Consider the following 23,001-nt stretch of genomic DNA (forward strand, 5'->3'; position numbering starts at 1 on the left):
GGAGGTGGTTGAGCACATGCTGGAAATATCGCCTGATATTTTCAATTCAACTTCAACTTAGCATTATTCGAAACTAAACAAGGATCCTCAACAAGTCTTTTGTATGTGTACATAGTATGTACTATACTAAAGGCGCTACCAAAATTTTGCCATGTTTCAAGTACTGATGTGAGAGACCTGTTTTAAGATGTACAGTCGTTCTTACTACTGTTCATGTAGTGTTTTCTAACTAACTGCTAACATACTCTTACATTTTTTTCTGGGTTTCCACTCCAGTTTCACATTTCAACCTATGAAGACTCAGTAGCTGCTCACCTCACAAAGATTCTTAACTCTGAGCAGCACTCTGTGGTCATCTCCTCTGCCAAGTAAGTGTTTTTCACACAGCAGCATAGTTCTAAACAGGTGGACGAAAATCAAGGGAAAATAACCATCTACAACGGTGCAAATGTGCGATGTAGCGTTGAGTGATACACAAGTTGGGGGTAGTGTTTGGTTTAATTTCAGGCAAGAAAATAGCAATGACTGCATGGTCGCAACTTTCTCAAATCATAGCTAAACAGTACACTAAAATGTTTTCTGAAAACATTTGAGGCAAGAAATAGTCAATGCAGTAACAGAATATTGCTCATAGTTCATCAGCATAGGCCAGTGTAGTTTAGTTTGTCCTAGCGTTTTGTGTCTGTGCATGTGACTTTTCCAGCCTGGACCGGTGATGCCCTTCTTTCAGTGCTCATATCAAACCTGTCCTGTATTTGAGAGTGAAATTCTATCTGAACAGGAGGGTGGTCAGACATATTTACAGAGCAAATGAACCATCAGGTTGCAGATATGTCTGGTTCCCAGGCTAGATCATATTAGGTTCTTCTACATGCTTGGAAAAGGAAGGGTAATTGGAGGAGTATTCTGTTGGTTGCAACTGCAGCCACACCGATAGACACGACTAAATCCTATACACTGCTCCTTTAAAACACTAGCTAATAATGTTAACAGTAGCAGCCAAACATTCAATTAAAAAAAAGCTGATCTAGAGGAAAGGCAATTTAATAAGAAATGGGAAAGTGAACACGTTTGTGCTTAATGAAGATAAGCCCATATGTCTGCTTTGTAATGAGGCTATGGCATTAGCAAAAGTCAGAAACAATTTACAACCGTAGTTTGACACCAAAAGGAAAAGGGAAGGATGGGTGATTGGAGGAATATTCAGTTATTCAGGTATTCAGTATTCAGGTAGACTCGACAAAATCTATACACTGGTCCTTTAAAACACAATAAGATAAAAAATGAAAATGAAAAATGAAATTGCAGAATTAAAAGAAAGGGCAGAAAAACATTGTTAAAATACTGTAGAACAGCAGCCTCATCTTTTAATTTTGCCATCAGAACTCTGATTGATCTCATCTTTTGCCATGTATTATACCAAGAAACACACACGTCTTCTTTCGTTTTTAGGATCCTGTGTGAAACGGTGAAGGATTTTGTTGCCAAAGTGGGGAAAGCCTATGAAAAAAGTACAGAGAATGTTGAGGAGTGCGACACTATGTCTCTCAAAGTAAGCCTCAGAAACAACACAGTTAACATTAGTCATCCACCTGTGCTGAAAGACATCCCCTATATATTAAATTTCTGCTGATTTGCCGTTCTACTATGGCACTTTATCTAGTCTTTGTTTGTGTTGCCCACCAGTGTGCCATCCTGAATGAGAAATTGGACTCTCTCCTGCAAACGCTCCATACAGAGTGCCAGGCTCTACCGCCACTTCCTCACTCCACTCCTCCTATTGTAGAGGAGGAACAGGAGCAGGAGGAGGAGGAAGAAGAAGAGGAAGAGGCCAGTGAGGAGAGCCTCACAGAGCTGAAGGAAAAGCTGGAAGAGGAGGAGACGGAGAAAGGACACCAGCTGTTTAAAAGCAGGGAACAGCTGATGCTCAGGGCCAACAGTCTGAAGAAAGCTGTGCGACAGATCATAGAACAGGCTGAAAGAGGTAACACACACTAAGTTATTAACCTGAAACCAGTTTACCCAGCATCCTCCTTCGCTGGCATATGTTTTGAAATCTTTTTTGGAAATTGCCTGTGGAGCAGGTTTTGCAAGGAAAAGCTAGATCACCATAATTACTTTGATGTATGCTGAAGTTAATCTGCCTTAAAGTGATCTCAGTTGTTAGGTCAGTAGAGATATCATATTTTATTTATCACAACATCACTATTGATGAAATGCAAGAAAAAGGGCGCACAACACATACACTGTGGCATGTAATACATACTGTATTTATTTTATCCCCTTTCGTTTAGTGGTTGATGAACAGAACGCCCATACAGAGGAGACTGAGCTACCGTCTCCCCTGGAGTTCAGAAAGGACAGTGAGGAGGAGAACAGAGATAGTGAGAAGGATGAGGATACCAAGGAACTGGAAGCAGTGTCATGTGAGTGTACCACTACTTCTGCCGCTGTTCCTGCTGCTTTGACTCCATTTCAAATCTCTGACCTGTCTGGTCTGGTCCTGTTTCAAATTTGCTTGGCCCTGGTCCATCTCTATCCTGGGCCAACACTTAACCTGTCCAGCCTTGCCTGTCTTCCACTTTTCTAGCTGGTATTGTTCTCAATGACAGTCTCTGAATTCAGTTCATTTAATTAGTGGTTGAGGCCTGCCTACCTGAAAAGAATTTGTCTATGCCTCACCTAGTGGATGGGTAAAAACACATTCCTTGCTTCTTTGCTCTATTGAGATAGGAGACATTGCTACAGTGTTCTCATCATTCAGGCCACATATCAAATCTGGCTAGCACCTCCTTTCACGTGGCCAATGAGAGCTTGCATAGAATAGAATTTGCATACATCCAAATCTGTGCTGTGTCACACCAGTACTGTGGCCATTAATTACATATCCCAGAATGCATCATGGTTTTGTTGTTTATACACTTAGGACATCTAGCCACTAGATTCCAGCATGCCATAGATAGCATTAGATATCCCTTTCCCACAGGCAATCTAGCTAATGGCTGTAGCTAGTAATGCTAACAGTAGCAGCCAAACAGCCAGTAAAAGAAAAGTTGATCTGGAGGAAAGAGAATTTAATGAGAGATTGGAAAGTGAACATGATTATGCTTAATGAAGATAAGCTGGTGTGTCTGTTTTGTAATGAGGCTATGGCATTAGCAAAAGTCAAAAGCAATTTACAACCATAGTTTGACACCAAACACTGAGAAAAGTAAGCTAGCTTTGGCCACCAGAAAAGGCAACAAAAGTGAAAGAATATAAAGGAAGTTACAGCAAAAAATGATCAGTGAGAGCAGCTTTATTGTGGCTGAAGAACATTCCTGATCACCAAAGAGCATTTTGCAGAAGGCTTGTGAATACCTGAGTATCTGCTTGACATTATTTTTGGCAGACTTGTGCTTTCAGAATGACTTATTAATTATTAAGTTATTTCAAAACCAATAATAATAGAATTCAGAGGCAATTATGTAATGTGATAAAAAAGAAGATAAAAAAAGAAAGGTTTCAAAGAAGATCATTCTATTCTTTAAGGTGAATGTAATAGGAGATCACACAGGATTTAAATGGTGCCACCTTGTGGATATTGTACTCCCTGCATTGTAGAGAACCAGACACATAGCTAATGGAAAAAACTGCTGCTGACGCAAATCATGTTTCCTGTCGTAAATAAACTCAAGGATTAGTGGTTGAAGTGCATGGAGAAATCCTGCTCTGGTATGATATCCCACCCCATGCACCAGACTAAGCTCTATACCTCCCTATCTTCAGTCTCCACAACAGTTTCTTTAAAAATACCTGTTTAAAATATCCCTGAATGTGTGAAATGTGTAAAGCCTTGTATGTGGATGCATGTAACTGTGTATTAAATGTCTGGTGTGCTTCAGTGAGTGTGTGCACACTGGCCACAGGATGTGTTATTGTCTTAAGGGCAGAAGTTCTTCCTGTTTATCATGGGGCTGCATCCTTCCTTCCACACATTTTCCAGCAACTGGAAGACTAGGAGGTATCAGTCAAACCCTCTGCCTTGCATCCTCTCCTTGTTTCCTCCTTTCCCCATCCTGACCTGGAAACAAATCAAAAACACACTGAGCACCCAGAGGATATGAACAGAAGGGACTGTCAAATCCATCTTTCAGTAAAAGTCAGCCTCCTGTCAGTCTTGCTTGTATTTTTTTTAACCCACAGAGGATCCATGTGATGTCGGTGAGAGCAAAGTTGCTAATTGACAAACATCCAACGTTCAGAAGCAACATGAAGCAGAAGTTCAGTTTTGATAAGGCTCAAATCCATGTCAGTACAATGTAACCCCCAAACTAAATAAAAAATATTAAAATATATGTTTTGTTGTCTGTGTGTCCAGCTGCTAAGAGTCCCTGCTCTCCAACGGAAAGGAGAGTGAGCCGCAGCACCCAGTCCTATGGCTCCTTCACCATCACACCCTTCACCACCAGCAAGGAGAACCTCCCTGTACTCAACACACGCATCATCTGCCCTGGTAAGCACACACACACACACACACACACATGCAAGACCAAGCATTATGCATTTCAAACCATGCACTCAACTAATTTTCCTTCACCTGACATTAACAAAGCAAGCAAGGGCAAGAGCACTCGGTCAGCCTCATGTGACAGATGTCTGTGTGTGTGTGTGTGTGTGTGTGCATATGTCCAGGCTTACGGGCAGGTCTAGCTGCCTCTATCGCTGGCAGCTCCATCATTAGCAAGATGCTGCTGGCTAACATCGACCCCTTTGGTGCCACACCCTTCATCGACCCCGACCTCGACTCACTGTAAGAACTGTTACTCCCCCCATCACTGTCACTCTGGTTCTGCGGTGTCTCTCGCTCTCTCTCTCTCTCTCTCTCTCTCTCTCTCTCTCTCTGTATTTGTCCTTGATGATTTTATTTATTTCTGATTATTTATGTGGGAGTTTTAGAGCTCACTTTAGGCTGTTTTTATACCCAGAGAGGGCTATATGGAGAAGTGCGTGATGAACAACTACTTTGGCATCGGGCTGGATGCTAAGATCTCCTTGGAGTTCAACAACAAGCGAGAGGAGCATCCAGAGAAATGCAGGTGAGACCCATTTCTTGTGCTCACAGGCATCTTTCAGCCACCAAACATGATGGCTATGACATGATCAGAAAGTGTCAAAGCTCAGAAGTCACTGACATTCAGTTGTGTTCTGATTCTTAGAAATATTATCACTGTTAGCTCTATTCCACTATTAATGTTATAACGCATAGAGCCAAAAGGCCTTTTTTGTCACAACCCTGTGCTCCTCATTGCACAGGAGTCGTACCAAGAACATGATGTGGTATGGTGTTTTGGGCACAAAGGAGCTTCTGCAGAGAACCTACAAGAACCTTGAGCAGAAGGTCCAGCTAGAGGTGAGAAAGGGTACAATAAAGAAGACGGCTATTTTTCTGTGAGTGTTGGAATTTTGATTCCAGTCACTGCCTCGCACATGATACACTGTTCAACTTTGGGAGTACTGCACACTGCTATTGCTCACTTGCATACAGTGTTACCATGATTACTAAATGATTTGCACAAATATACACATAGATTATCAAATTAATGCCAAGATCACTTGAACAGATGGAGTGATCAGCAGATTGATTTATTAGTAGTTTAGCTTTTGATATCATGCTCAAATCAACTATTTACTATTATAAAATCTGATGTTTGAGTGGTTTCCTTTCACACTCCAAATGAACCACTCCAGGCAGAGACCAGTCTTTCATTGCGATCTTGGTCCACTCGTTCTTCCACTTGCATCCTATGCTCACATATACCTATACAAACCGATCTTTGAAGGAAAATTCTCCAGGTTTTGAAACATCTGAATACACCCTTAAACACATCCCAGTGGATGGTGTGTTCATCTATTCAGGAGTAGGAGAGTCATTTTTAGATATCATCCCACTTGAAATGATATTACTGGTCCAGTTGAGCTGTGCTTGGTTGTTGTCTTTCCCAGTGTGATGGCCAATACATTCCCCTGCCCAGCCTTCAAGGGATTGCAGTGTTAAACATTCCTAGCTACGCAGGCGGGACCAATTTCTGGGGTGGCACCAAGGAGGATGATGTGAGTACATTAACAGTGCGCTACATGTTCACACTGAACCCTGTGCAGTTTCCATCCTGCTGGAAGCGCCCTGAGGTCACCCATCGAGGGGAAAAAGGGTGTTTTCCTCCTCAAGCTAATGTCAGAACCTGGCCTGCATCAAGTCTCTCAAGCTTTCTCTGTCGTTTACTTTGATGTTTATTGTGGAAAGATCCTTGTTTAACATGACCCTGCTAGCCAGGAGGTGCAGGGAAAGGGATGGTTAGAGAGATGTTTGCGCTTGTTATGTTAAGGCTTGAAGCACAATGGCTGCAGAGGGATTAGAGCCCTTTTGCACACACACACACACACACACACACACACACACACAGAGAGAGAGAGAGAGTATGTGCATTATTATGTAAGTGTTTTACTGGAGAGGAGGAAAATGCAGCAGGGAGAGGACATTTGGTTACACTTTGTTATCATATGCATACACGCAAAGACAGACATATGTTGCAATCAGAGTTTCTGTGTTTTTGAGCCTCCACCAACATTTTGACAGACTGTACTCCACTAAAAACAAAGAGCTTATTTGAAAATGTAGTTGAAACACAAATTATTGATATCAAAAACTGATGCTAAAGGGGAGTATCTGATCAACGTGTCAGCACCTCTGCTTCAGAGCTGAATGCAGTACAGGAACTTTATCTGATTATGTTTTGGTGTCCATCTAGTGGCCCAGGTCCCTCACAACAACACATCTGATCTTTGATAATTTCATCTTGGTGAAATGTTACCTGTCTAGCTTTTTTTTTTTTCCTGAGCTTCTCAGTCCGTACATGGGCAGATGCTGACTCCAGGTTTTTTTGACCTTTTCACAGTCAGTTTGTTGGCAGAGATTAAATGCAGACTCATCGGGAGCCTCTCTCTCTCATTTCTGATTCAGGCTGCAGCCATGTAAACTGAGTTGACAGGACAGAATGTCTCCTTTGAGGCAAGTTTTGAACTAATTGGTTTACAAATCCTCCCTGTCATATTTAGATCAAAGGATAAGGCTTTTATTTTCCTTCTTGTCAGCAGATATGAACAGAACAAAACTAAGCAAAGAATTTATCCCACTATGTGCCATGGAGCCCAGTATAACTTTTCTTTTGCGCCACAGGCCATAGATGACTGATTAGAAATAATCTAACTGTGTTTTTCTTTCTAACCCATATATTGTGATAGTAAATTTAATCTTAATTTTTTTCTCCTGACATTACAGACCTCCATATGTGGTCTGCTTTGGACAAGACTTCTCTGTTAATAGGTTCAGATAAATAACAGATAAAATATTTCGGTTACTCCTTGCTGCTCCCTGGATTTTTCTGAACCAGCGAGGGAAAATTAGATTTCTTTGTACACATACCAAGATTTCTGTAGAAAATGTGACCAATTTAGCTGACATTTATTAATATATTACAGGGATTAATTGATGTGGTTTTATCAGAGCAAATACCAGTCATTTGTTATTAAGGAGACCAATAATTGATATTTTTAATTAATATACATTAGCAGTAAAATTAGAAATCTTAGTGTCAGAATTTAGAATAACCAGTCATGGAATGCAACTAGGTACCATTTACTTAAGTACAATTTTGAAGTACGTGCACTTTACTTGAGTATTTCCATTTTCTGCTACTTTATACTTCTACTCCACTTCATTTTTGAGGTCAATATGTACTTTTTACTCACATTTATTTATCTGCTCATTTTAATTAGTAGTTACTTCGCACATTAAGATTATTACCTGTGATGTGTAACCAATCACATGATGTTGTTGGTGGGACATTAAGTGAGACCACGCAGAGGTACAGACGGAGAGGATGCTGCATCAGAGACAAAGCAGTGCATTTTTAAATTAATATATTACTTTGGAACTTCCTTCATTTCACAGACTTTTTGTGTCTTTTCATGCAATCTGAAAATGATCAACTGAAAAAAGAAATTCTTTGAGATTTCAACGATTGGATGTACAGATCCAAGATGCTACTGCACACGCAGTTCCTGAATGTCATTATTGTGTTGTGCAGATCTTCTGTGCCCCATCATTCGATGATAAGATCCTGGAAGTTGTGGCTGTGTTTGGGAGCATGCAGATGGCTGTGTCCAGAGTCATTAAACTGCAACACCACCGCATAGCACAGGTGAGGGCACACACTAAAAACATTATAAAAATGCATAAAGGAATATGTATGTCTAATGTAAGACTCTGCCCAAATCAGTGTCGAACAGTGAAGATTACTATCCTGGGTGATGAGGGGGTTCCAGTTCAGGTGGATGGCGAGGCCTGGATCCAACCACCTGGAGTCATCAAGATCCAGCACAAGAACAGAGCTCAGATGCTCACCAGAGACCGGGTGAGAAAGAGGAAGTGGGGCTCAGTGAAGAGCAGTAGGTGTCTGGAAAGTGTGGAGAATAAAATGGACCTGAGTAAGGAGGCTGTGTATTGGACAAAGCTTTACAAGAACTGCCTTGCATGTTCTACGTGATATGATTCATGATCTAAATGATTCTTCCCGCAGGCGTTTGAGAACACGCTGAAGTCATGGGAGGATAAACTGAAGTATGATAAGCCTCCTTTGCGGCCTCACCTCTACCCACAGCAGTCTGTTGATCTGGCCACAGAGGAGGAGGCTGCCCTGGTGCAGATGTGTGCGCGAGCTGCTGAGGAACTCATTACGAGGTATACATTAATGGCCATGTGACTCACTCACGGCGCTCTACAGGTCCACAGGCTTTAGAGACATATGAAGAGTACAGGAAGTTACCATTTTGTTTTTGTTTTTTATTTAAAGATGAACTGTTCTCACTGACATGTGCTCTGTGTGATTACAGGATATGTGAGGCTGCAAAGACCAATGGGCTATTAGAGCAGGAGCTGGCTCATGCTGTTAATGCTGCATCTCACGCCATCAACAAAACACATCCCAAGTTCCCAGAGGTTAGCTATCAGCATATAGTGGTTTTCCTTCCAGGTCAAGCATTGACATGCTGTCGTGTCATTTTCTTAGCTGAATTTAGAGTTTAAGACAAGTTAAAACCCACATGTTCATAACAGGTCTCCTAAATCTGATTGCTGTGCCCACAGAAGCTGCAGTTTTAGTTTAAAGCAACTTGTTGTGTCAATAAAAATGACTGATTTGCCTCCGGCAGTAACTGAATCTAAAGCTTAAGTCAAACCTGTTTCACACCTGTGTTGTGATGGCATGAGCTTCTTGTTAAAAAAAGAAGCTCATGCCATCAGTTTTGGCTTGTTTTATTGGAGCACTTATTTTAATTGTTTTCATATGTTGCTGCATTAAACCTGCAAAAGGATTAAGTTGTACAAAACCAATTCTGAGCTGCAGAAAGAACTGTGATGTGAAATATGCTTAAGTTTATGGTGCATACTGTGCGATATGTGAGATTCTGCTAAATGACTGTTGTCTGCTTTCCAGAGTCTGACCAGAAACACAGCTATAGAGGTGGCCAGCACTGTGAAGGCTCTGTACAATGAGACAGAGTCTCTTCTGCTCGGCCGAGTCTCTCTGGTTAGTTATGTTAATGACTTTCTTTTATTTTTACTCCATTGTATTTAATGTTTCAACTAAGGAAAAAAATATTAATTTAAAACAAATTCTAGTTTATTGGAATTTGGGATCCTATTTTTCTATTTTCTTGTGTTTTCCCTACTTATAGCAACTGGACCCACCAGAGGAGGAGCAGCTGTCCAGTGCTCTGCAGAGTGTGGAGGTGGAACTGGGCAAACTGGGAGAGATTCCCTGGCTCTACCACATACTGCAGCCCAATGATGAGGAGGTAAGCAGCCTCAACACTCAACACACAGATGAACATGTGCACACACATTAGTTGCATTTGTAACTCCGTACTCCCGCCCCTCGTTACTAAGATAACTTAAGTATAACATGGCTCCAGGCAACGGGAGAGCTGAGTAGCTAAATGAAATGCTATAGGTTGACTGTGCTTATGTACCAGGACCACTCTCTGGGTTACGGCAAGAGGAACAGTCGCAGCATGTTTCGCATAGTGCCCAAGTTCAAGAAGGAGAAGGCCACCAAGAAGACAAGCCCTCAGTCAGGTAGGGTTGCGTCCAATTTTCCCTCAGAAGTCAACAGACTGGACAGACAGATTGATTTAATGTGCTCAGGATGCGGAATCAGTCAGAGTGTGTTCCATCTGGCATGAGGTTTGAATGGGGAACTTAATTTACCCTGGTATGTCCACCTCAACATTTATCATGACTGTTGCTGCCTTTCATTTGAAAGGATGGTAGCAATAAATGCACTGAATTTCAAACTGCGAACTCAAGTATTGCTGTGGCTCAGATAGTTATACATGTGAAGCTTGAGTTCAAATAGATAGACAGGGTTTTCTTTCCCTTAGCTTAGGATCTACAGAAATCGATTTACACTTGTAATCAAATACTTCACATATTCATGTATTAAACACTCCCACTAGTGGCAACCAGAGTGATTAGCTACTATCCTTTGTTCATTCATTGTGGCTGTATACTTGATGTTGCTGCATACTCAATGTCTATATGTTTTTATGCATAACGGGAATAGGTTTAGGTTGAACGGTTAGGTCAGGTTGAAGAGTGTCAGCCCTTCCTCTTATTGCAGGCTGGTTACTGATTAGTTGGGCTGTATTTCCTGCACAGGCTTCCACCTCCCTTTACCTCCTACTTTTCTGTGTGTTCTGGTATTGGTCGATGATATGCATGCCCCCAGCCTTCCTGGAAAGGCACTGGCTGCTGCCTTGGTCTGACCAACCTTTGGCCTAGTTTGTCAACCCCTCCTCCTCTTCCTCTGCCAGCTGCCGCCACTGCTCTCCCTTCTTCTCTGATGCTCTCCCTCCATTCTTTCTCCTTTTCCCTTCAATGATCCACAATTTGTGAGGTTGTATGTGTATGTGTGTGTGTGTGTGTGTGTGTGTGTAATGACATGCTCACATATATGTGTTGTGAGAGGTAGTGAGAGAGCAAAATCAAATTGTGCTGAGTGAGGCGTGAGAGAGACAATTTTTGGTATGTGACAGTGTGTGTGCATACCTGTGAGGCACCCTGAGCCTCTCTCTGCTCTGCTCTGTGTGTGTGTGTCTGTGTGTGTGTGTGTGTGTGTGTGTGTGTGTGTGTGTGTGTAGTGGAGAGATGGGGCACAGAGGAAGTGGGCACCTGGCTGGAGCAGCTGAGTCTGGGGGAGTACAGAGACACCTTCATCCGACACGACATTCGAGGCTCAGAGCTGCTGCACCTGGAGAGGAGGGACCTGAAGGTATACACACACACACACACACACACACGCACACACACACACACCTGTTATCACACTTTGTTCTCTGAATCTGTGTGAACCCTCTCGTCCAATCCACAATCAACTCTTTCTCTCCTCTTGGTCTACTGTATTTCTTGTGCTCTTTAACCTGTTTTGCCACCTCTTGCACTGCGCTGCATTGCTCTGCTTGGCTTCTACTGTCTGATTGTTGCTTGGTGAGAGAGACTCGCTGTAACCCACTAACACTATATGCTGAAGAGGGGAAGCCTACAGGGCAGGGAGGGCTGGGAGTGGACAGATCAAACTGAGCTGGACTAATTGCACAGGGTAAAAAGTGCAAACTCAGGCAGAGAGTTAAGATGTGATATTTAAACTGGATCAGCTCAGTGTGTGAATCTATTTAAAATAAAAGATACCGTTCTGTGGAGTTTACATGGGCTGATATTAACTGGTGTCAGCTGTCTTAACAGAAATACAACATGCACAGATGACATATTGTAGAAGAAGAAGAAGAAGAATCAGCTTTATTGGCAGTATATATATTTTTACATACACACATACTGAATTTGACTACTGCATTTATCCCATCCTTAGTTGAACACACACATGCAACACCCGGCAAATTACATGCAGTGAAACACACTGGGCAGCATCAAGCGCCCGGGGAGCATACTGGGGGGTTAAGTGCCTTGCTCAAGGGCACATCACTTGAAGTTGTTTTGATCTGTGGGACATTTCCACGATGCCTTCCTCTTCAAAATGTAGGTGTGTACCTCTGTTATCATGGAAACAATATTTTCACCATTTTTGATGCATTAATGATGTCATCATGGCATGTACGCGAATCTTCTTCCCGTCTGAGGTCAGATGTCACAGTTTCACGGGTTAGTAATCCATACTATGGATGGGTATCATTAAGACTTTAACTGCTGCTCTTACCAATACTGCTTACTGGTCTGGAACTATCATCAGTTCTTTTTGATATTTTATTTTTTTTTTAGAGACAAAAAAACCAGAAACAAGAAGAGACAAATTAAGAACAGAATTACCATTTCTTTTATTTTCTCATACGTAGTGTATATGAATGAACTCCCACTGTGCTAGTCGCCACTTTGAAGGGGTATTGGGCTCAAAATTCAGTCTGAACATTTGACCTCCGAACAGAGCACTGTGGACAGAGTTTCAGATTTTACTTGAAAAGTAACAAATAAAATGTGATGCATTATTATTCACGAAACTATTCAGCATTATGTAACAACTCTTAAAATATGTAATGATAATAATAATTACTTAATATTCCATCCATCCATTTTCTATACCGCTTATCCGTCAGGGTCGCGGGGGAGCTGGAGCCTATCCCAGCTGACTACGGGCGAGAGGCGGGGTTCACCCTGGACTGGTCGCCAGTCAATCACAGGGCCAACACACAAAGACAAACAACCACACACTCTCACACTCACACCTAGGGGCAATTTAGAGTAGCCAATTAACCTAATGTGCATGTTTTTGGTATTGTGGGAGGAAGCCGGAGAACCCGGAGAAAACCCACGCAGGCACAGGGAGAACATGCAAACTCCACATAGAAGGGCCCAGACCGGGATTCGAACCTGGAACCCTCTTGCTATAAGGCGACAGTGCTAACCACTGCACCACCGTGCCGCCATTACTTAATATTAATAATTATATACTATTGAGAACAGATGTTAAGTAAATTTAGGATTCAAGGAGCTTTATTGTCATTTCACACATGTAGAAACATGAGGTGGAATGAAATTAGTTTCCCTGGTCCCAGTATAAGCCCAATAACCTACAAAATATGTAAACATAAATATAAAACAACACTATATACATATAAAAACAAGCAAAATAAAAAAAAAAGTTATAAACAGTGACAGAGATAAGTATATTGTACTGTCTTCACAGCTGGAGCTGAATGCACACTTTTTTGGCAGTATTACTGTGGTAGGTCCTCTGCACCCCCCAAATCACTTAACCTGCCCCTGCTCTGAGTGGTCTGAAATTGAAACTGAATTTCTTACCTTTTCAGACTCAATTTATGAACACACCTATCAGTTGGTTACATTTAACCATTAACAAATGTTGGTACAATTTAGTTAACTCCATGTGTGGGCTCCAGGCTGTTAGCATACAGAACATACTGTATCTGTGGCAATGACAGACTTGGAGTCAGGCTATAGGGATTTCTCCACCTGTATGTGGTGCCAGATGTTCAGACAGATTGCTTGTGTTTGTGTTTCGTCTTCACAGACAAAATACTTGTTGCACTTGTCACTTGTCATGACAAGTGTTGTCGGCATTGACTCTGGTGGAGTGTAACTGCACTTTTATCTGTTTAGTTTTATCTGTTGTGTGTGTGTGTGCGCGTGTGTGTGTGTGTGGGTGCAAGTCGCACAAAAGACTCATGTAGAAATATCTCTCTTCTGGACTGATAATAGCAAAAATGCATGGTAGACAAATGTCTTGGTCAGAAATAAATGGAGTTGGTAACATGAAGTGCTATTTTCTCAATTTCTCCAGTACCGAAAGCAAAACAAATAATATCAGAGCTTATAAGTACTCCGGTCTTTTAACAAGGTCTGGTATCACTCTACCCGGTTTGGGCGCCCATCCCCAGCTCATACCATTAGTATATAAAGATAAACAATACATCTCCACTACCTCCCTCTGTACAAGCGCCGCCATTTTGTTCTGATGACATGTGATGTTTAAATAACTAATTAAAACAAATTTATCAGAAAAATTAACTCTTGAACATACATCAATGTGATAAGTACTGCCTAAAATGACAGAAACTATCTTTGGGGAAAAATGTATCTGACTTTTTAGTTTTACCTGTGTCCCATCTGCCAACGTGGAGAGGGAATGGTTAATGTACTGGAGCCAGCCACCAGGGGGCAATGAAGATATTTTGGCTTCACTTTTTGCTGCTGTCATGTCACCCGTCTTTATTTTACAGTCAGTAGTTCATATCCTGTTTAGGAAAAGCATGCATATTACCCAGTTGTCAGGCAAACTCTGTTGCAGAATCAGATCAGTGTGAGAGCACCCCAAATGGATAAAAAAACAAAAAAACAAAACAAATATCTCAATATAAAAGCAATGATCAAAAACCTGATCAAGCATGGATTAGTATTGTGGAATTAAAATTAACAACAAGAACACTTACACATACTGTATATGCAACATATGAACATATCTTAAATGTAGTTATTTTAGAATTGTGATCTTTACTGAGCAGGACATTTTACAGATGAAGGATAAACTGGTCAGTGTGCCATGGTGGACTCAAATATACCTTTTGGTTTCCTCTCACTTTGTTTCCCTAAACACAGTATATATGTGCACACAATATCACTGTGTAATGACAACTATGACCCTCAGTCAGACCTTAACACACACACCATTTTTTAAAGGAAAAAAAAAAAAAAAATGGGGGAGGGGTGTTTAAAGACTGAACATCTGAGAAAACAGTGAATAGACCGATTAACAATGCGGTTAACCTTAAGTTGCTTCCCTGGATAAAAGACGTTGTGAAGTTGCAACTGACACCTCTTGAATATTGCACCAACCGTCTACCTAAATGAATCAAGAATGTACATGTACATTGAACCATTCTGAGATTAAAGAGCGTGTTCCCTTGGCGGTGACAGTGGAGTGCAAAATACAGCTTCATTCTGCTTCTGGCAATGAGGCCTCAGAGGAAAAATATAAAATAATGTGGGATTCTTGTAGCGTCCTCTCAGGTATTTTGTTTTTCCCCCAGCATGAAAAGCACAAGTACTCTTGCTCCAGGAAAGGCTTTGTTCTGGTGTCCGAGTTAGCATGAAAGTGTCATGACAGTGATCCTGCATGAACAATTCCAGAACCCTAAAACTGAAGCAGCGAAATGTTATTAAGCTGTAACTGATTTTATTATTTACACCTGAGCTTTTTCTTCTGTGACATGACAAAATTTCCTAATTATAAAAGGCCAGTTATAGCTCTTCATCTGTGGTCAGCAGGTATTTGCTCCATATCTGTTTTCAAATTGAGGTGGTATTGTCAAGTTCTGATCACAGACATCAGATCTGCTGTCATTTGATTAAAGCTTGTGCAACCAACACTTGAGTGTTGCAAATAAACACACATAGTTAGAGACACATTGTACACAATTTCTTTCTTCTATGCAGTGCCACTTGTCAGTGTTGCACTGCAGTGCTGAAGGCACTGATGCACTGAAAACATCAAGAGTTCCTTGAAACATATACAAGGCAGCCATCTCCCTTTGAAACACTCTATTCACAGTTGGTTCCATCCAAAAATCACTGGGTTACCAAGGCAACAATTCTATTATAACAATTTTTTTTTTCAACAAATTTCAACAAGTACTGTTTGGAGGGTTTTGTCACTTAGCCTCAATGTTGATGATCGCCAGCATCTTACAGGAACTGTTGTGTCAAAATAAGAGCAGATTTGGTTACTTGAAATGGGAGATTTATGTATTTCTGTTTTTCTGCTCATTGGATTGAAGTGGGCTGGGGTCAGTTTTACAAATGTGGTTTTATGTATTTCCACACACCAATCATAATTTAGTAACATTTGAGTCAAAAGTATAGGACAGTTGTTTATGCCCCTTTTTTTTTTTCTTGTTTGTCCAGTTTGTTTAGCATTCAGGTGTGCTGCACTGACAATAGCTTCAAATTGCTAGTCTAGAACAGTGACAGTGAAGTCGTATCAGCTCTGTATCAGTTTTTTGGCATTAAAGGTAAACTGGAAAAACATATTTCACATATTGTTAACTATGATAGCTGACGAACAGCAGAGAGGCACAGAGAAACCATGTGCTCGTGCTTTGGGAGTTTCAGGTTTGCATGTGGAAGCTGCATGCTGTGTGGGTGTGCTTGTTAGAGCTGTGAGGCTCCAAAGCAGACCTCCAGTTCACAAGAGTGACATTTATCATCAGTTCACAGTCTATATGCAAACCATACCCTCTTGGCCCCTTCCCTCAAACTGCACCTCTCCACTGCAAAATGGAGAGACAGCGTAAAAATAACGAAGAAAAAATTGAATTGAATTGAATCATTGAAAATACATCAAAATACAAAAGCATGATATATAATAAGACATATCATAAAATGAAATGGTTTTTCAGTGGTGCCAAATACAATTGTTTCAATGCCAAATGTCTTTTTTTTCAGTTCAGGTAATATTTGTGATGCAAGATTTTAACTTTTTTAAATGCCCAAACTCACTGTCTCGGTTCTGGCCCCATAGATCTCCCCTCATTAGATATAAAGTAGCTGTTGTCTTATAACTTAATGAATAACTGTTAGCAGTGGTTGTTTACACACTGATACAATTCATGTCAGTCATAATAAATCACATTAACTGCATCACACTAAATGCCAGTGTTTGGTTATAATGCTTGACTTGAAGTAGGCTGTTCTTTGTGTTTTGAATGTGCTGATCTTCCTGTTTCTCCTCAGGATCTGGGGATATCGAAAGTGGGTCATATGAAGAGAATTCTCCAGGGAACTAAGGACCTGGCCAAGGCTTCCATGGTTGACCTCTAACTCAGAAGCAGAGACACTACCCTAAAGGGGAAACAAACGTTCCCCTTACATCAGTTTGGGAACAGTTTGGGAGCACTGTAGGCAGTGAAGGAGAGACTAGGTATTGAAGGAGAGGCTGGTTTTATTCCTCTGCTTTGAAAGCCTTGGTGATGTTGTTAACAACAAAGATTTGTGTGTTTGTTTGTGCTTTGGTGCCAAAATGACAGTCAAGAAAGCTGAATGAAGTGCAAAAGGAAGTCATGGATCTTCACAACAAAAGCCATTTCTAAGTTAATATCCATTCATAGCACACAATCAGGTATGCATCTAACCATACTGTTGACAGTTGACTTGTCTGAGTTAACAAAGTAGTAGCAAAACCAGGACTTCCATGAGTATGTGGGGTTTATTTTGGTAGTGTGTAAAAATGTGATGTTTACTGGATCTCTGCCTCACATTGCAGTGCTGCAGATGCATTAATGCATCCCTTGGGTTTCAGTAGCACTGCTGTTCAGTGGAGTCAGAGGAGATAAACTTGCAACATCACAGTCTAGATGATAGTCTGGAAGGTGCAGTGTCTGAAGGTGGGATAGTGCCGTTTCAGTGGGATACTGTCGCATGCTATGCTTGCTCAACTTTTAGATATGTTTAATTGCATGATTAGTGTCTTGATTTTTTGTGTGCAAAATAACACTTGAACAAGTTTTACATGACTTAAGTATTATGATGCCATTTGTTACTACTGAACGCATCCTTTTTGGTCTAAATCAATCTTTTTTTTTCTAGCTTTAATTTACTTTGTTTGCATGATAATGGTGTGTCAAGATTTATGTCAAGTGCCATATTTTCAGTTATTTAAAAATGTAAAGTGTGCTTTATCAGTAGACATCCTAAGACGTTTTTAAAAAGCTGAGGTATGAATAGATGGACTTAATATCTGTAGGCTGAAACATTCTCTGTGGATGTGAAAATCAGTACCAAAGTGAATGTCAAAAAAAATACGATCATCTGATGATTGCACCTCTTAATTTCATAGGCCAGGAGGTCTTAGGTCTTCAAGGTGGGGGGAAAGCATTTGTTCTTTGCCAGGAAGATAGTGCAACTGTTTGTCTGAAACCAACCTCATACAATATACTGTAGGGTTGTGGAGTTTTTTAAGGAATACTTAAAAGGCACTTTTTACTTCTTGCTATATGCAAGTACAAATTCTCATATCATTACATAGAATTAACGGTTCACCTCAACATTTTAAACTTTTGGCAATTTATCACAATATTTAATACTAATGAAAATAGGAGTTTGATATCAGTTTTGAATAGAGCAGTTGATCTGCAGTCAGCATAGCATTGTTTAAGTGCAGCTTTTTTTTTTTTCTTGAGATTACAAGTGAGATGTTGCTAGGACACTACTTTGTTTCTTTTAAGACTGGTGGCATTACAGGGTATATTTCTATACGTGATGCTAAGTTTGGGTGTGTGTGTGTGTGTGTGTGTGTGTGCACGTGTGTGTGTGTATACGTGCACTATATATACAGTATACTAGTGTATGCAAACAATGTTTCTAAGTGTTGTAGTCTAATGCATTCATAGATTGCTGACTTGGCATGCACTGTCAACACCTTACACATTCAATTGTGTATATTACATCATAATAATTGTGTATTGTTGATTGTGTTCTAATCTTTTGTACATGATAATGCTGTTTTATTCTAATGATGGTGCAATATTTTATCTCTTGTTTTGATACTGTCTCTGCAGCTTTCTGACATGATGTTTCTCAGTGGGGGAAAATCTTGAAAGAGTTTGGTTTTTTCTTTTTTTTTTTTTTCTTTTTTTTTTTGTACATGTGTTCCTCCTCGAGGTTTTGGGGATTACAATTTAAAAACTAGGTCTGTAGGGGGACTGCTTTTTCTTACAGATTCCAAATTTCTTCCAGCAGCTCACTAGTTTGTAGTTTTGCTCCTCTGTGCTTCCAAGATGATAAATTAAAGTAGGACTGTGTCAGTGAATGAATAAAACGGGCAGATATGACTGTTGTGATTAATTTGTAATATGTATGACAATGTGCGTTTGGGTGTGTCTGCTACAACAGTGGCATATTGTACCTTATCAGCAATTGTATATCATTGCCAACTATTTTTTCATCTTGTAATTTTAATTATGCTAATTTAGTTTCCCCGCTGTGAAGAATAATTTGTTATTTGTATATTGGTTTTAATCCTTCCTCTCAAAGTAATATGTCTTTTGTTAAGAATTAGTTTAAAAAGCTACTTTATTTTACTGAATATCCATCCATCCATCCCTTTTCTGGCAAAAGAGGGGGAGGGTACACCCTGGACTGGTCCGCCAGTCAATCGTAGGACAGACTGTTTTACTGAATATTAAATGCTAAAATTTAACAAGGCTCACAGATTTTCACCATTCATCAAAGTATTCTAAATAATAATAGAATGTGAGTGTATCAGACGCTGAATTGACTACAGTCATGTACAGTATTGTTTCTAATATTCCAACAGAGGGCGATCTATCACATCTCATGTCTCTGTAGTCCCTGACTCACACAGTACAATTTCACTCTTATTTATGTCGACAATCAGTCGTGTCAGTCTTCTGTGTGCAGTGTAGTGTAGTGTTGCTAAGTGGTATGCAGAAATCAGTAAGCCTATAAATCAAATTCAAATCCAAGTTTTTTCATGTACAAGCCCAATGCCAAAACAGGTTTAAACACTATTTGAAAAGTAAATAAAACAGAATACAATAATTTACAAACAAGCCCATGTAGTAATATCCTATATAATTATGTGCTTGTGAATGACTGAGTCTTTTGAGGATGCCTGTTTCATACCCAGTCACCTGCTACCAGTGAACCAGTACACAACTTTTCCAGTCTTTTGCTGTCCCTGTTGACGTGTATCAAGTTCAAGCTAAGATCAGTGAAGCTCATGAGTTAAAACATTAAATATATTATGTTTGTATTGTTTTCAATTGAGTACATGTCAAAAGGATTCTCAAATTATTGCTTTCTGTTTTACATTATACATAGTGTCTCAACTTTTTTGGAATTGGGTTTGCACATGCTATTGTTGATCTTGCAAGTCATAGCCAAAGATAGGCGTTAGTTAGTATAAACCATAAATGTATAAATGGTTCTTTCCCACTGTATTTTACTTCTGCCTAACTGAAGATCTTTAATCTTGTGGACACAACTCTGCCTTTTATTTGTTTAATAGCTCAGATTCATTGTTAACTATTTGATGACAGTCTGGATATAGGGTTTACTATGTCTCAAGTGTTTTGGCCCCAGATTCCAGGTGAGAGAATTCTTGACTTTTCCATACAAAGTGGAAGTAGCCACCCTTCTCCCTTGCTGTGTTTTCCAGTGGTCTGTAAATAATGCTGCAAACTGCCTGGTTTTCAGAAACCAACAAAACCCATGCAAGGATCTCAGAATCACAGCATAACATATAGTCTTTGACTTGGTTCCTAAAGTGATGGGACAAAAGTGAGTTTCATTTGTTTACATTATGTTTACAATGGCACAGTTTTAATTTTTAAGAATATATATCTAGGTATAAACAATAGTTGCATATTTATTGCCTAAGGTTAAATGATATGATGTGTATTGTGTTTTCACACTTGGAATATAATGTTACAGTTGTCACCTGTATTATTACTATCTGGATGATTTTGGTAAAGTAGTTGATAATTTTTATGACTACTAAGTGACTGTTTTCTGTGCCTTTTTATGGCTAAAATGCATGGTTAGCTATTTATTACAATTTGGAGTCACTGAGATGTGTATTTTTGTATTCTGAATAAATAAATGGTTCAGCTTTTGTTGTACATTTTTAGGGTGCCTTAAAATAGGCTACCTGTTCATATCTCTCTTCTTCAATAAAACCAAATACATATGCAATGTGTTTCTTGCCTCTTATTTGATTTCATTTCCAGGTAAATAAGGTTTATCTGTGTGTGTGTGTGTGTGCGTGCATGTATGCATGCAAAATAGCAATTTGCTCTCTCAGCTAAAAAGAAAAAACAATCTTCAGTTCAAAGCTTCCCTATTTTGCCATAACATGAATCATTTTTGCGGCAAACTCTATGTGGCATGTCAAGTCAAAGTTTCAAACCCAAAAGTTGAAGAGCTACACTGTGGGCCATCTGTGACATCTGAAGTTCTTTTGGATCACCCACATCCCTGAGCATTCTCTCCACATCCTCTCTTCTTATGAAACTTTTCTCTCATTCTTCATCCTTGTCTATTTTTTTAACTAGAAAAATAGCTTATCCTGCTTCAAATAAACACCCCCATCGCTTTTGATGTCTAACAGCATGTATTTTTTTTCTTCCTGTCCATTTTCCTCTAACTCCTTTTCACCAACTGGTCAACAAGTAGTCACCTCAGCTATTTTTAAACAAAAAGTTGACATGTCTTGAGATGCGCTGATACAATCCACATGGAAATAAAAGAACAACATCTTAACAAATTGAAAACATATGGAAATGATTTTACATTTGGTCTTTAAACTTGAGTTGTTAACTATTTTAAGGTCTCAAAGTAAAACACAAAAAATAGTTTGCATTGCATTTCTGGATTCATTTAGGCCAGTGATTCCCAACTGCTGTGCAGCGGCACATAGGTGTGCCGTGAGAAATTGTCAGTTGTACCACGAGAGATTGTCCAATTTCACGTGATCAATACTCTAAATGAGCAGCGTGTTTGGTGGTATGCTGCATGATTTTTCTAATGTAAAATATGTGCCGTGCCACAAAAAAGGTTGGGAAACACTGATTTAGGTAACAACAGCTATTTATTTTCTTCTTTTTTGGCAACACACGTTTTAATTAGCCTTTGTGAAATGATCAAGATGACACTAACTTCTTGGAAGCCATCTAAGAAGGTCATTGTCTTCGTCTTCTTCTGCTTATTGGAGTCCATGTGGCGGGGGCAGCAGTTTTTTAAAAAAAAAAATTCAAATATTATCCCTGAAAATTATTTTTTTTGTGTTGTTATGACTCTTAACTTTCCAAATATATATGTGTTCTTTTAGATTTTGAGTTGAAATATGCATTTTCTTTTCATCAATTTTCTCTATCAGTGCCTTAAATCGTCATATGGTGTAACATGAAAGCTATTTCATATAAAGTGAAAACGAGGTTTGTTTTTTTTTTCTAACTCACTTCATCAAACATTTTAATCATGCCTGCTTTGATATTTAACATTTCCTTTTGAAAATTTTGTATATTTCGGTCTATTTTTCGAAATCATCATGCAACGGAGGACATTGTAAAATATTGTTGCATGATATATAAAATTGGAAAGTGGATTATTTATCATATAGATATTTTTTCAATAAAACTTTTTAAATACATACATATTCATGTAAAATAAAGTGAATGTCATATGGTGTGACGGATGTGTCACATGGTGTGACTTGGAAAAAACAGTCACATCATACGACATTCTGATAAGTTAAGCTAATTTATTCGCAAACTAAAAACAGCTAGCCAATAGTTACCATGTAATTAGCCACATAGCAGCAATGCTTTTTAAGAATTAATAAGTAAAATCTGTTAGAAATATTCATTTTTTTGTATGCAAATAATGTCACACCATAAGACACAAAACATTGACCACTATTGGTGATGTCAGTTTCATGCTTTTCAACTAAAAATCAAAAAAGCACAACTCAACTCATGACTTTGCACTTTGGGTGTAGTCCTCTTCATCATTAAGATGTCCAAATTATTGCCCGTTCAAAATATAGATGTGACGACCATTTTGCGGACAAAATGTATTTGGACAGAATTTGTTTTGACATCATACATAGACATCAGCACTTTATGTGGCTATTGATAACACATTATTATTTTATATGCACTGTAGAATTATCAAATATTCATAATTTATTTGGAAATATGCTCTTATTTATGAGGGCACTCATATGCCGGACAGTCACACCATATGACATTTTTGATGTTTGGATCAAAACTGAGTAGAAATCTTAATATACCCACAACATCTTTGGTAGCATTGTACTATATCTTGTCAGAGGAACAGCGTTTCAATATATATTCTTA

General features: G+C 39.4%; 1 protein-coding gene across 10 annotated transcripts in view; it reads left to right on the forward strand.

The window, feature by feature from the left end:
* The window catches only part of dgkh (diacylglycerol kinase, eta), a 59,539-nt gene extending 38,708 nt beyond the window's left edge, over positions 1-20,831 (forward strand). For 4 of the 10 annotated variants that reach the window (XM_046403942.1, XM_046403941.1, XM_046403944.1 and 1 more), the window contains 18 exons: positions 277-368; positions 1,453-1,552; positions 1,687-1,984; positions 2,295-2,426; positions 4,361-4,495; positions 4,675-4,792; positions 4,968-5,078; positions 5,296-5,392; positions 5,986-6,093; positions 8,127-8,240; positions 8,319-8,453; positions 8,619-8,779; positions 8,932-9,037; positions 9,534-9,626; positions 9,775-9,894; positions 10,072-10,174; positions 11,239-11,369; positions 16,856-20,831. In XM_046403942.1, the coding sequence (XP_046259898.1) occupies positions 277-368; positions 1,453-1,552; positions 1,687-1,984; positions 2,295-2,426; positions 4,361-4,495; positions 4,675-4,792; positions 4,968-5,078; positions 5,296-5,392; positions 5,986-6,093; positions 8,127-8,240; positions 8,319-8,453; positions 8,619-8,779; positions 8,932-9,037; positions 9,534-9,626; positions 9,775-9,894; positions 10,072-10,174; positions 11,239-11,369; positions 16,856-16,942 (2,241 nt within the window). In that variant the 3' untranslated portion in view covers positions 16,943-20,831. Of the gene's footprint in view, positions 1-276; positions 369-1,452; positions 1,553-1,686; positions 1,985-2,294; positions 2,427-4,360; positions 4,496-4,674; positions 4,793-4,967; positions 5,079-5,295; positions 5,393-5,985; positions 6,094-8,126; positions 8,241-8,318; positions 8,527-8,618; positions 8,780-8,931; positions 9,038-9,533; positions 9,627-9,774; positions 9,895-10,049; positions 10,175-11,238; positions 11,370-16,855 lie in introns of those variants that run through there. The other 6 variants (XM_046403949.1, XM_046403945.1, XM_046403943.1 and 3 more) reach the window with 5 other exon arrangements.
* Positions 20,832-23,001: the final 2,170 nt, after the last annotated feature.

This window comes from Scatophagus argus, chromosome 11 (genome assembly GCF_020382885.2).
Source record: "Scatophagus argus isolate fScaArg1 chromosome 11, fScaArg1.pri, whole genome shotgun sequence".
Taxonomy (NCBI): Eukaryota; Metazoa; Chordata; class Actinopteri; family Scatophagidae; genus Scatophagus; species Scatophagus argus.